The 15,001-nt window shown below is 37.9% G+C and overlaps 1 protein-coding gene across 1 annotated transcript in view; it reads right to left on the minus strand.

The window, feature by feature from the left end:
* The window catches only part of LOC103156105 (E3 ubiquitin-protein ligase Itchy-like), a 54,486-nt gene that overhangs the window by 30,829 nt on the left and 8,656 nt on the right, over positions 1-15,001 (minus strand). Inside the window, exons 3-7 of the mRNA XM_007578028.2 lie at positions 14,159-14,300; positions 12,673-12,797; positions 8,354-8,488; positions 8,204-8,252; positions 7,452-7,621 (exon numbers count right to left, since the gene is read on the minus strand). Coding sequence (XP_007578090.1) covers positions 7,452-7,621; positions 8,204-8,252; positions 8,354-8,488; positions 12,673-12,797; positions 14,159-14,300 — 621 coding nt within the window. The remainder of the gene's footprint in view (positions 1-7,451; positions 7,622-8,203; positions 8,253-8,353; positions 8,489-12,672; positions 12,798-14,158; positions 14,301-15,001) is intronic.

Below are 15,001 nucleotides of genomic sequence, written 5' to 3' on the forward strand. Positions count from 1 at the left end.
ATCCAGGAAGGTCTAAACTAAATATTTACATCATTTAATAAACTTAGCTGTATCAAATTTCTCCCCAAAACTGAAAATGCATTGATAATTGATAAACACTATAAAAAGGGTAATTCATTATCCAATTAAATATTTTATAAATAGGTTTTCAAAAGAATAAATGGATCAAAGGTAAAAATGGTTGAAATTTTGGGATTTAAAATTAATTGGAATTGGATTGGAATAAAATAAGTCATTTTTGATATTTAGTGACACGGTTAACTTTATTCTTTTAAAACAGGCTGATCATTCTTTAAGGTTTTAAAATGACAAGAAAATATGATTATTCAAATTAAATTGGTCTATATTGGAGATTTACAAATTGGCAATTATGGAACCGCTTCTAAAATACAGTTACTTTTTGGGTCCAGCATAATGGGAAACATTCATTTCTCGTGTAGGGCTTATATATAAAAAGAGGGTCAAAAGATTGACAAAATGCAGTTCTAAATGAGCAGCTTCTTAAAATGCTAAGTTTACCGATTTATAATACAAAAGGAAAATTACTGGAAGAGTCAATATAAGGAAATAAATGATAATTAGGAATAAAGTTTTAAAGAGAAATAAGTAAACCTAAGGGCTACCACAAAATCTCTTCCTTCCCGACAATAAAATAACTATTGAAATAAGATTTGATAACAAGAACAATATATGACTTAAAACAATAAGGAATAATTAGAGTATTAATTAATAAATCAGTGCAAATAAAATAATTCAAATTGGAAGGAATGACTTATTTTATTTTAAAATACATTAAAGAGCTCTAGATAGATGACAGACTCTGTTCCAGTATGGTGACCAGCTGATGCCCCCATCAAACATCCAAGGACCACAACCTGGTGTAATTGCGGACCTTCAGCCCTGACCGGAGGACGACCTCACACCTAGATGTTAATCAGGATTTCTTTCATTCTATTATGCTTTTGATGTCATCAAATTGGAAAAGAGGGAACGGCCTCTTTGTTAAACTCACCAAATTGTGGGCATCCATTACTCAGTTGACAACCCCGAGTTCAAAACTATAAGGAAAAAGAGCTGCTGGAGACGAGAGGATCATTTTTGTTATTTTTCCTATTACCAAGTTTTCATCTTTTGCCTACGACTTGCCAACGAACTCATCTTACTTCAAGGAGCATCAAGGAACACAGAGACACAAAATGATTATTGTGGAAAAAAAAAATTGTACAAAACTATTCAACTGGAGGTTTATTGATAGATTGTAAGTCTTATATATGCAGTATATTGCATCTAACTTGCTCATTTATTTCATGGATAATTTTGGACAAATGTTTATGCAACATCCTATTTGTATCAGGAATACTTGATTGACTTTTCTAAAATATCATTTTAAGTATAACATTAAGATTTGTGGTAAGGTTTCTGTTAAGCATTGATAAATTTATGCATTTTTAAATCATTTTTCTGGTAAGATATGACTATGGGCTAGATAATTTTGAACATTTATTTTAGGATTTTAATCCTTTGTATGATTTTGCTGTCTGATTTGGTCTGATTTTATTTGCAATGAATATGCCAACATTTTAACAACAAATGTTATGTAGAAGGTTGCATGCAAAAGAGGGGCTTAATGTTTCAGCTATAATATGGTGTTTCTGAATTTAGGCTTATTCTATCGCATAGCATGTTTTAAATGTATATTTTAGAGTGTAATCTCTATTAAGAGATTAAAAGAGGGAACTGTTGAGAAAATAAATTTAAAATAAGCTAGTTTTAAAACTTAACATGTCTTGATTCAAATGGCCTAAATTGTGGTTTTGAAATCAGTAATGTATTCTGGCCTATTGACCTTTATGTTGCCTTTAAGTTACAGCAGATGGTTTGCTAGGATCGTTTGAATTGCCTTTTGTCTGTGTGGGAAAACAATACAGTAGAAGTTCTAGCTTTTCACACTCATCTGTGAGATTCTGTGAGCAATTAGATTTTGCTCTTGCAACTTCTCCAAAGACGTCTTTGCTTTTTGTTTGTCGTTTCCATCTTTTGTCTTTTTCTCTCTCAGGTAAATTCATGTGTTGTTTGAGCTCTGAAGTTTCTGATGTTATGTGATGTGCTTGTCTGGTGATAGTATGCATCCGTCTTGAATAAATGCTGATTATTGTGACGCTGTTATCTCTGTGTGATCTCAGTCTTTGCGAACAGCATTTTTCTGAACCCGGGCATAAGAAAGGATTTAACGAGTCAAAAGGTTTTTAAAGTTCAAGAATTTTTCCTCTCTTAACACGCTGCACCAAGAACCGCTGAAGGAAATGACATGAAAACATCAGAAGAAGACACCGAGCGCAACTCTCTTTTTCATTAAATGCAAAGAGAATTGGAGTGGCCTCAAGAGTTTAGCAGTTGTAGGATTTATCTTTTGTCTTTGAAGGAAGACCAGGAGCCATTTCTCCCACTAGTGCAGTGGTTCTCAAATAGTGGGGCGCGCCCCCCTTGGGGGGCGCGGTGCGATACCTGGGGGGGCGCATGTGACCCTGGGGAACAGGCTTTTTTTGGGGGGCCGTACAGTATAAAGCGTAATTGCGCATCCACTACAGTAGGCGGCAGTGGCGCTGTCATTGTTACTTCTGTCACGTTTGCGACAGTGCAACATTTTACGACTTACAAGACAACAGGTTTGCCTTGGTTAGCAGTGTTGAGTCAACAGAATAACTGCGTTATGACAACTGCGTTATTCTGTTGAATACAGGAGGCAATAGAGCCTCCGTTATTCAACATAACCCCCAACATGAAAAAGTTTTTAACAGGGATGAAAAGAAAAGCGGGGAGAGACAAAGATAATGAGAAAAAAGAAAGTCACCTGAAAGCTAAGACGAGGAAATACGACGAAGCGTATTTAGCGCTTGGCTTCACTGTCACTACAGTTGGAGAAGAGGAAAGACCGGTGTGTTTGCTGTGTCTAATAATGCTCGCACCAGACAGCATGAAGCCAGATAAATTAGCACGTCACTTAAATACGTTACACTCCAATCACGCTGATAAGCCGCTAGAGTTTTTTCAGCGAAAACGTGCTGAATATTCTGAATATTCAGTCATCCCGCTTTGTGAAGGCTACTTCAGTAAACTATCGAGCGCTGTTAGAATCATATAAGGTGGCGTACCAAATTGTGCAGTGCAAAAAGCCCCACACCACAGCAGAGGAGCTGATGCTGCCTGCAGCATTAGACATGGTCTCTGTCATGTTGGACAACGCCAGTGCAGCAAAACTAAAAACTATTCCTCTGTCCAATGACACCGTCGCCAGACGTATAGATGACATTGCTAACGATCTTCAAGAACAGCTGGTAGAAAAGACAAACGTTTTGCCTTACAATTTGATGAAGCAACTGACAGCAACAAAGACTGTTTATTGCTTATGTACGTTTTGACTTGTCAAACTCCCTGTGTGAGGATCTACTTTTTTGTAAATATGTCAGAGACAGAGCCACAGCTGAAGAGCTATTCAAAATTCTGGACTCCTTTTTGACTGAGAATGAGCTAAAGTGGGAGAACTGCATTGGTGTTTGCAGTGATGGTGCACAAACCATGGCAGGGAAGAGAAAAGGACTTGGGGCACTCATCAAGACAGGCCTCACCTCATGCTGAGTGGACACACTGTATTATACAGAGAAGCACTTGCATCCAGGCAACTTTCCCCTGAATTAAGTGAGGTTATGACTGACATCATAGGTGTAGTCAATTTTATAAAGACCAGACCACTAAAAACAAGAGTCTTCTCTGCCATCTGTGAGGAGATGGGAGCTGAACATCAAGCTGTGCTCCATCACAGTGAAGCAAGGTGGTTGTCACGAGGAAAAGTCTTGTCCCGAGTTTTTGAGCTCAGAGAGCAAATAGTGTTTTTGGAGCAGGAGCACAAGTATGAAGTGGCAAAAAAAATTTTGTGATGAGAACTTCCTGGGAAAACTGGCCTACCCGAGTGACATATTTGGAAAGCCAAATGAACTGAATCTACAGCTTCAAGGGAAAGATAAACACCTCCCTCAGGTCACATACAAGATTAGCTCTTTCACCCAAAAGCTTGCAATGTGGGGCAAGCAACTTGATGAAGGAAACACCAATTCATTTGAGAACCTGCATGAATTTGTGGACACTAATGACTATGATGCTATCTCAATGATTCCACACATTAAACAGCATATTTCTTCACTGATTGGATTCTTTAAAAAGTACTTCCCTGAAAACAGTTCCCAGTATGACTGGGTGAGAGACCCTTTCAGTGCACCCGCTCCAACTGGTTTCAGCTCTGCAGAAGAGGAGCAGTTCATTGACATGACGTCTGACTCCACATTGAGACTGAGGTTCACATCACAGACACTCAGTGCATTCTGGCTGAGTGTAGAGAGGCAGTATCCACTCTTGGGGGAGAAAGCTATAAGCATTCTGCTTCCTTTTTCAACATCTTACCTTTGTGAGATTGGCTTCTCTGCTGTTGCTGCACTGAAGACCAAGTACAGGTCCCAGCTAAACATTGAGCAGGAGATGAGTTGCACTATCATGCTTCGAACCTCTCTTCGAAAAGCTGTGCACTGCAAAACGTGCTCATTGTAGCCATTAAACCTGACTTCCTCCTCATTTTGATCAAAAAAGAAAAAATGAGCACAAATTGTTTAATTCATTTTTGTTTTGTAGGTTCAAGTGTTTTATATATTGTGCTCCTGAGTTAATGTTGCTGAACTGAATATAAATTAGTTATTTTTTTNGCTTCGAAAAGCTGTGCACTGCAAAACGTGCTCATTGTAGCCATTAAACCTGACTTCCTCCTCATTTTGATCAAAAAAAGAAAAAATGAGCACAAATTGTTTAATTCATTTTTGTTTTGTAGTTTCAAGTGTTTTATATATTGTGCTCCTGAGTTAATGTTGCTGAACTGAATATAAATTAGTTATTTTTTTAGTTTATTAGTTATTATAATTAAATATTAGTTATTGATTTGATTTAATTTTGCAATGGTGCAATTAGTTGGTCAAACAAGTTTACAGTTTAAACAAGGATTTATTGATTTTTAATTTCAGGCATTGAGCCACTTAAAATCTTTTCTGTTGCAGACTTAAAACACGATTTAATAAAGTTATTCTTTGTAAGTTTGACCATATGTCTTTCTTTAATGTTAAGAAGGATAAAATGTTATGCAGAGACGGATAGTCACGGTGGGGAGTGGGGGGCGCGAATAGTTTTCTTCTTGCTAGGGGGGGGCGTAACAGAAAATAATTGAGAAGTACTGCACTAGTGCGAGACTCATGCGTTTGTTTTGGTTGTAACAAACACATCTGCGGAAGAGGATTAGGGCCACTGGGGAAAAAAAATAAAAAGTTCCGACTTTAATCTCAGGATTCTGAGAAAAAAAGTCAGAATTCTGATTTTAATCTCAGAATTCTGAGATTAAAGTGAGATTTTTTTTCCCCAGTGACCCTAATCCTCTTCCATACACATCTGACAGATGAAGTGTTGTAGTTTCAACTGTTTGAAGACAGTAACGTTGTGATGAGGTTGTCCAGCTACAGTCATGCCAGGATGCCTATGCTAGTCAAAATTTTATGTGTATTTTTCCCCGTCTCAGCGGATAGAAATGGTTTAAACTGATAAAGCATTTGTTAAAAACACTGCTGAGTTTTGGCCCAACTCCCAGGTTACCCTCATGGTAAATGTTTGACGTTGACAGGATGTCATACTGTGTTGAATGGCAAACATTTGAACTTTGGTCCTTTAAAACTGCCTTAAACAGGTTCCCAAATATATGCCTTTGTAAAAGCCCATTTTAAATCAAACTTCCTCTGCGTTATGTAAACGGGTTCTGAACACGATCAGCTGAAGGGGAGAGGTCAAAGTTCTCCCACCACAGCACCTGAGCCAGAGGTACTGGCAGAGCAGAGCTACTTTATGGTCCACCTGTGTTTGTCCAATCTGAAAACTACGTTGATCAGCAGAATCTGATGCAGATAAGTTAAGCTTGACCCGCATCAACCCGGCTGGTTGTGGAAGCACCGATGAGATCAGAGGATTATAACGAGGCGTGGTGCAATGAAGCATAACAGATTTGTAACAATTATTGAAATTACTGCCAAAACAATATAGCAGATTTTTGCTAGTTATAATAATGTCACATTTACTTTTTCTCATTTTGAATTTTCACATTTGGACTTTCAGAAAATATAGAATTAACATTGCCAAGATTTACCATTTTGCTTGATGAGATAATTAAAATTTTTTGGCAGCCATCTACTTAACATGCCACTTGTAGATTGCAATAAACTGATAAAATAAGAATTGCTTTAGACCAGCGTTTCTCAATGAACCGATACTGCGTTCAGAGGACGGCAGGGGGAGCTGGCGGAAATTTTTACAAAAGTGGGGGCTTTTGTAAATGCCATGTGGCATTTACTGCCACATGGATGATACTCTGATGTCCCATTTTCCTGGAGGCAGCACAGAGCTGCACCACCAGAAACTCAGAAACATTGGAGAGAAGAAGAGTTATGATTGACATAGTTGGAGTTCTATCCATGTTTTTAATGTTGCAGAGCTCATTCTTTTTGCAAATAGATCAAAGTTTAAACTGGCATTGTTGTACATCTTTTATCTGGTCATTTTGTGCAATATTTAACAACTAGAAAATGGCACAGAACAAGAATATTTTTTCTACTCTGTTTGGCTGCTGTTAGGCCTACCAATTTTAAGTTGAATGTCCATTTATTGCATTTTTCTTAGATGCCTATAAAAATAATTTCTATTCCCATGGCTTTTTTTGTTTTCTGGGAAATTATTTTTGATCATAATGCCAGAAACAACCATAAAAATCTAAACATCAACAACAGTGATAGTAGTATTAATAATAAAATAATATTCAGTGCAAAGGAACCTACAAATTCTTTGATGGGGGGCGGTAAGTGACAGGGGAGCGCTGGCCCAAAAAAGGTTGAGAAACGCTGCTTTAGACAAAATATTTATCTAAAAACAAAAACTGCTAAATTTCCACATTCTAGATTTAGATTACAATCTAAAATATTCCATTAATATAATTAAACCCATGTCAAATTCTCATCAAAATTGTGTTCAAAATACAAATTCAATTACGCAAACAACTAACTAAACTTACCTTAATAAAACAACCAGAGCCACACAGTATGTCAAATCACAGGTGAGATTTAAGGCTACGTTCACACAGCAGGTCTTGAAACTCAAGTCAGTTTTTGCTGATATGATTTTTTTTTTGTATCCTGGTCGTTCATATTACTAATTAAATGCAATGACAATCACACTTCTTTATGAAAGGTTTACAACCCCAAAGTATGTTGGACTATCAACATGCGTCAGCATTATGGTTATGTTTCATGGAGCGGGTAGATAATATCGGTAACCTGTTATATTGTGTAACTACAGTCTGGGGTGGGTTCATGTCCCACCTGGTGAAGAAGTTGGTCTGCGGGGCGTTGGGGGAGGAGGCCTGGAGGGTCTGGGTGGTCGGGCGGGCCGTCCTCCCACTGATGGAGACCCTTTGCTGCTCACTGTCCTCCGGGTGCTGGGAGAAGATCTGTGATCAGTGTCCACAGCTGGAGAGCTGTCTCGACTTGACCTGTCCAAAAAAAAAAAAAAAAAAAACAGAACCAAAGTAAGACCAAATAAATCTAGAGATGCCCATCAACCAGTTTATTCACTCCATTTAACATAAATTTACAGATTCTCCTACAACTCTTCATATATACACACACGAGTGAAAAAGGAGGAGGAAGAAGAGAAATGTTGTGTAAACCTGCCCCTCTCCCAATTACAAAATACATTTTCATGGTTTCATGCATTAAACTAAGTTGCAAATAGTTTATCAATCTCCTCATTAACTTAAAAGTGTATCATTTTATTTCCTATAAAGTGTTTTGAAATATTTAAAGTAGAGCATTTTACAACTCCTCATCCAAAATATTTATAATTTTACTCCATGCACCAAAATGCACATTTGCTTTAAAGCAGTATGCACAATTTTACTTTAGAAATCTTATTTCCTTCAGTTATTTCTGATACTTGCAATTAAGACAAAGAAATAAATTAAATTAATAAATTAATAGTCAATCTCTTTCCAACTTTAAACAAATAAATATCTTACTTTCAAGATATTTGACTGAATAAAATGATGTGCCACTAATAGGCCTTTATTATCTACCTTACGGCAGGATCTCCATTGTGCTGTAATGATTCTCCATTAGATGTACCTAATAAAAACAAAAAACAAATTTAAAATCTGCTGCCATACCATGTAATCTGCACTGTTAATATGAACTGAAATGGTTTAATTTAAATCCAGGTTGCTCACTGTAGTGGTCGGCTTCTGCTGAGGCAAACATTTCTGGGTCCACCGTCATTCCGTCCAGACAGACAGACAGATCTCCCACCACGTCTGAGTGCTCTCTGTCAGCGTGTAGCTGGAGTGACTGCACCACATCAGAAACTACAGAGACAACACATCTGCATCTGAAATACACTGTAAAACCTTACCAATGCAAAATGGTGAGATAAAGTGCAGATGAACATCATAAATCACCATCACATCTGGACAACAGTTACACATGCAATATGTCAAATAAATGAGAGGAACAAGAAAAAAAAGATTACTGGGCTGCTTCTGCCTAGGAGGATTCTTATTGTTGCAGGTTCAATCAGGAGCTTGTTTGTAAAGTACACAAAGAAGATGCATCATCTGGACTAAAAGCTATTCTGACAACTGAGTTTTTCTGCTTTGACATGGAACATCAATCGGTATGTAATTTGCACCACAAGTTAACCATCAGCACTGCTGGAATGAGTGTAGCTATGCAAAAACCCAGGTAGACTTCTCAATGACTAACATACCAGAAATGATGACTACAGCCTGAAATCTGCAAGAAATTCAAGCTGTTTTTATTGCATGTTTTTCCACTACTGGATTAGTTTCCAAAACTACTCAACTTGTCACCAAGAGATGCAGCTGCAACATACTCCAAGCATGGACATAAGATCCAACTTCAGCTAGAAGCACATGGAAAGAAGAACTATTTCAGAAAAACTGGTGTGAATCTTTCACATTCCTTATGAACTACAGGTCCTCTACAAAAAAATAGCATATTGTGATAAAGTTCATTATTTTACATAATGTAATGATAAAAATTAAACTGTCATATTTTAGATTCATTGCACACCAACTGAAATATTTCAGGTCTTTTATCGTTTTAATACTGATGATTTTGGCATACAGCTCATGAAAACCCAAAATTTCCATCTCAAAAAATTAGCATATCATGAAAAGGTTCTCTGAACGAGCAATTAACTTAATCATCTGAACCAACAAAGTAACTCAAACACCTGCAAAAGATTCCTGAGGCTTTTAAAAACTCCCAGCCTGGTTCATTACTCAAAACCGCAATCATGGTTAAGACTACCGACCTGACTGCTGTCCAGAAGGCCATCAATGACACCCTCAAGCAAGAGGGTAAGACACAGAAAGAAATTTCTGAACGAATAGGCTGTTCTCAGAATGCACCTCACTCTGGGAACAGGGTATCAAGGCACCTCAGTGGGAAGTCTGTGGGAAGGAAAAAGTGTGGCAGAAAACGCTGCACAACGAGAAGAGGTGACCAGACCCTGAGGAAGATTGTGGAGAAGGGCCGATTCCAGACCTTGGGGGACCTGTGGAAGCAGTGGACTGAGTCTGGAGTAGAAACATCCAAAGCCACCGTGCACAGGCGTGTGCAGGAAATGGGCTACAGGTGCCGCGCTCCCCAGGTCAAGCCACTTTTGAACCAGAAACAGCGGCAGAAGCGCCTGACCTGGGCTACAGAGAAGCAGCACTGGACTGTTGCTCAGTGGTCCAAAGTACTTTTTTCGGATGAAAGCAAACTTTGCATGTCATTCGGAAATCAAGGTGCCAGAGTCTGGAGGAAGTCTGGGGAGAAGGAAATGCCAAAATGCCAGAAGACCAGTGTCAAGTACCCACAGTCAGTGATGGTCTGGGGTGCCAGGTCAGCTGCAGGTGTTGGTCCACTGCGTTTTATCAAGGGCAGGGTCAATGCAGCTAGCCATCAGGAGATTTTGGAGCACTTCATGCTTCCATCTGCTGAAAAGCTTTATGGAGATGAAAATTTCATTTTTCAGCACTACCTGTGGTTTTGGCACTGTGGTTTTGGCTCACAGTGCCAAAACCACTGGTAAACGGTTTACTGACCATGGTATTACTGTGCTCAATTGGCCTGCCAACTCTCCTGACCTGAACCCCATAGAGAATCTGTGGGATATTGTGAAGAGAAAGTTGAGAGATCCAAGACCCAACACTTTGGATGAGCTTAAGGCCGCTATCGAAGCATCCTGGCCCTCCATAACACCTCAGCAGTGCCACAGGCTGATTGCCTCCATGCCACGCCACATTAAAGCAGTCATTTCTGCAAGAGGATTCCCGACCAAGTATTGATTGCATAACTGAACATAATTATTTGAAGTTTACTTTTTTGGTATTAAAGCACTTTTATTTGTCGGATGAAATATGCTAATTCTTTGAGATAGAAATTTTGGGTTTTCATGAGCTGTATGCCAAAATCATCAGTATTAAAACGATAAAAGACCCTTAATATTTCAGTTGGTGTGCAATGAATCTAAAATATATTAGTTTAATTTTTATCATTACATTATGGAAAATAATGAACTTTATCACAATATGCTAATTTTTTTTAGAAGGACCTGTATGCAGTTTAGTTTCACATACTAGAGCCAAGCATTTTGCTACAAACTGATAAAAAATTCTGTTTATGCAATCTGATGCTCTCAAATGCTCCAAAAAGCTTTGCAGGCCTTAGAAAACAAAGCACATCAACACTGAAAAAGTATTCAGAAACCTTCAGCTTTTGCATATTCTATCAAGTTTTTCACTAATAGACCTGCAAAATAATACCTCATTTTGATTAGGTTAGTCGACATTAAAATAGTTTTTATAAACTGAATCTGAAAAATTTGGTATGCTTTTGTATTTTGACCCTTATTGCTACCAAACAGTTTTGAGGTGCAAATCTTTTGAGGTGCATCTCCAGCAGCTTTGAAATTTTACAGCGGACATCTTTGTCCATTCTTCTTAGCAAAACATCTCCAGGTCAGTCAGGTTGGATACAAAGGATGTGTGAACTAGACCTGTGGCAATAAGCAATAAATCAATAAACCACATAATAAATGAAAACAAGCTCAATAATTTCCATTCACATGATCATCCAGTCTAGTGCTTTGGCCCAACTAGATCGGTTTTGAAGGACAGTTTTGTTTGCAGAGACTTCATAACTCATTTTATTTGTTGTTTCTGTTTATTTTAGATATTTAAAATGTCTTCCAGTTGCAGTGTTAATATTTATTAGACTTTAAAGTTTATTGATCTTTGAGAATATGTTCTTGCGTTATTATGCCATTACTTGAAAATTGTCACAAAACAACAATATTATCGTTTATCACAATAACTTTTGGGTCAATTTATCGCCTAGCAAAATTTTGACAGGCCGAGTGTGAACATCACTATTCAAAGGTTTCAAGTTTCACTATCAGATTTCATTGAGATTTAGGTGTGGACTCTAACACAAGTATGCTTAATTTCTCAAGTCTATTGACATGCGCCTGCATGTTTCAGACACATCTCTGTCTGCAACAGCAGAGTTGCTTCCTCAGGTGTGTAGAACTCTGGTGGTCCGTTTACCTGCCTCGAAGCTTCGTTAAATTATATTTTATTATTTAGCGCACCATGTTCCGGCCGGGTTATTACTTGCGTTGCACAGTGCTCTCACTTCCGCCTGAGTTGCTGACGAAAGCTAAGTGTTAGCAGCATAACGTCCAGCTTTCAAGTTTGGCCTGGGAGGATTTTATTGAGTCATGATTATGTCCAGGCTTTTGTAATTTTTCGGGGAACCAATAAGCATCCTTAAAATGACTGGCGCAATGCCTGGAGCTTTTCTCCTCCTGGAGCTGCTGCCTTGTGGCCGGTTCAAAGCGAACAGTGGGTGAAAGTGTATTTATACAGGCGAGCGGATATTAACACTGCGGGCAGCTGCGCATTAAATAATTAACGCAAGTTTAGCTTTACGGACGAACCAAAAAATTAATTTCACATCACCCCGGTCGCAACAAATAGGTGGCGGAGCTCGTCGTGGCGGCACGTAGCTGGTAGATGAGTTTCTGTGTGCAACAAACTAAGAAGTCAAATCACATCGCTAACATGAACACAAAAGCTATAAATGTCTGGGCAAGATGAGAGTTCATCTGTTAGACTGACTGAGACGAAAACATAAAACACAAAGCTGGAGTGTTGACATTATTTTTATAAGTGTATTTGTGAGCCTGCCTCTTTATTATTAAATTGAATATAATTTCAGATTTTTGTATAACTTTTCTTCTGGTTAACTTAGAAAGTGAGCCATTATTGTTACAGGTTAATTTTCTAAACTACAAAAAAGTAATTGTTAGAGAAGCTCAAATGCAAAAAATTGGATTGATGTTGATATCTGATATTAACTCTGCTGTTATGCTAGATTTACCAATGTTTTATTTTACCCGATCAATCGTAAGAATAATCGATAGATTACTCAACTACTAAAATATTTGTTTACAACAGCCCTAATTCCAACTACTCACTTTTCATGTTGTTGGACTTGAGAGTCTCGCTGATGTCCAGCATGGCCATACCTAAAAACACGTCTGTCTTCAAGGTCTGGTGGCTCCACACACGAAACACGAGTTTGCTGAATGGAGTCACAATCCTGTTGAGGCAAAATGTTTTAATAAATCCAGAAACAAAGCTTCTGCTTTTTAGAGACCCTCAAGAGTCCTTGTATCATTTTCTTTATTATAAAAATAAAGTTTTATAGCAAACAGGATACTTGGTCTGCACAAATGTATCGATACTAGGCTTCAGGTAAAACATATTGCAGGTGATTTACCTGGATCATCTAAAACATCTACATACATGTTCCTCTGGCTAATAGTCAGACTATTCAAGGACATAGAGCGTCTATAATTATCACCATGACAGCTGTTTGACCAGCACCAGGAAAATAAATTGTGAATATATGGCTCCAATTACCTCCCTTAGAACATACATGCTTCTGTTGTCAAGGCTCTAAAAGAAACTGTAGAAGAGCTCTTTAATATAATGAAAAACTGAGGCCTGTTTGGCACCATGCATTGTTTAAATGCTAAGGCTAGACATGCAAAAAAAAAAAAAAAAAACATTGTGACAGAGTTTGTCTATTTGTAATATAAAGAGCCCAACATTTTCAAAATCCTTTTAAAAACATAAAAAATAAAGTTTAATAGGAATTTATGTCAAGTATGTCTACAGTGGATTGGACATCTCATGGTTTTAAATCCTTTTCCCACTTAAATCATTCAGTAATAAAGTGGAACTGTGATGCTTTGGTCTGAATTCCTCATTATCACTCCAGTCCTTTTCATTCCTGTTCTGAGGTTTTTCTGAGAGAAACTCATTTTGGTGCCGTCCCTTTAAATGCAAACAGTGCATTTCCAGCCCCGCCCACCTCCAGGTCACAAAGCGTTTCACTCCACCCCTCTCAGCCATTTTTTGTAGTTCGTTAGTAGAGATGCGATTAAAGTTTTTTCCCCATAAAGATTTTTGTTCCCAAGAAGTTGTCTGCTATAGTTAAAGCTGTGCTTTGTGCTTTGTTTTTCATAACAAAGTTGTCATTAGTCTCCTGCAAAGAAACATGCGAGAGGACTTTACTCCAGCAGCAGAAGAAAGCGGCACTAAAATTTCCATAAAACTTTCTGAGCTCATAGTTTTGTTTTAGAAAAAAAAACTAATCCAAAGAAAATTGCTGTTTTTCAGTCAACCCTGGAAATAGATTAATAATAGTTTTCAAGAACTGCAGACTTGTTTTCAGAAACACCTGATAGGTAACATTTAAGCCTTCAAGGAGAGTAATGCGAAAGGCATTACTTACGCATTACTCCTAAGCTGCCTTATGCAGCTTTAGCACTGCCTCCTAAAGCTGAGTAAATCCAAAACATAACGTGCCAATTTTTGCCTGACTAGTCACTGAAGTGAAGTCCTGGTAATATCTGTGAAACAATGTCACATGAGTCTTCAGTTATGCTGACTTACACGGTGAGTGGCTGTTTCCATTTGGGACTGTGAGTGCTGTTGCATTTCTCCGTTTTCTTGGATTGCCCGTCGACCGTCACTTCCACATAAGGACTGGGAGCAAACCAGTTCTTCTTGTTTTCTTTCAGTTTTGCTGATAGCACTGAAACAGATAGAGGAGGCATCATATAACAGAGTCACTAGCAGGAAATGTAAATAAAAAAGGATAAGGAACTAAAAGGAGAAAGCAAACGCAACCAATCTGAGAGTGAAAAATTGAAACATGGAGTTATATTTTGTGGTATAAATTTTTATCTTAATCAATGCATTCGCCACTATTGTAGTGTGTTTGCATTATCTGTGGGGTTGTGTTGGGATGCAGGTGTCAAAATGCATCAGTTTGTTATTCATATAGAGTGAGGGAGGTTTTGCAGTAAGCAAAACAGACTGTTGGGTTTAAAGCCAGAGTAAAGTCTAATTCAACTACACTGCTCTACATTCTTACTGGTTCCAGTAATAAGGACTTGTGGAAACTCTAATGCAAAAAAAGACTTTCTTGTATCTTTTATTGCAGGAATAAAACCGCACATTGAAAACATTCATTAATAAGGAGGAAAAAACTCCTTTTCAGACAGAATTTTTTTTGACACCGGTGTTGCAATTATTATTTGTTCTCACAAAACAAATATTATAAATTTCCCTAAATTAGTCCAAGTGTAGAGGATATTTTAATGACACTGCAAAATATTCTATTTTATTATCATTATATATTCTATTTGGTCTAGAGCAGTGTTTCTCAACCTTTTTTGGGCCAGCGCCCCCCTAGCCCTTATCCAGGTCCCTCACCGCCCCCCACCAAAAAAT

Source organism: Poecilia formosa, unplaced genomic scaffold (genome assembly GCF_000485575.1).
Source record: "Poecilia formosa unplaced genomic scaffold, Poecilia_formosa-5.1.2 Scaffold464, whole genome shotgun sequence".
In the NCBI taxonomy this organism is placed as follows: Eukaryota; Metazoa; Chordata; class Actinopteri; order Cyprinodontiformes; family Poeciliidae; genus Poecilia; species Poecilia formosa.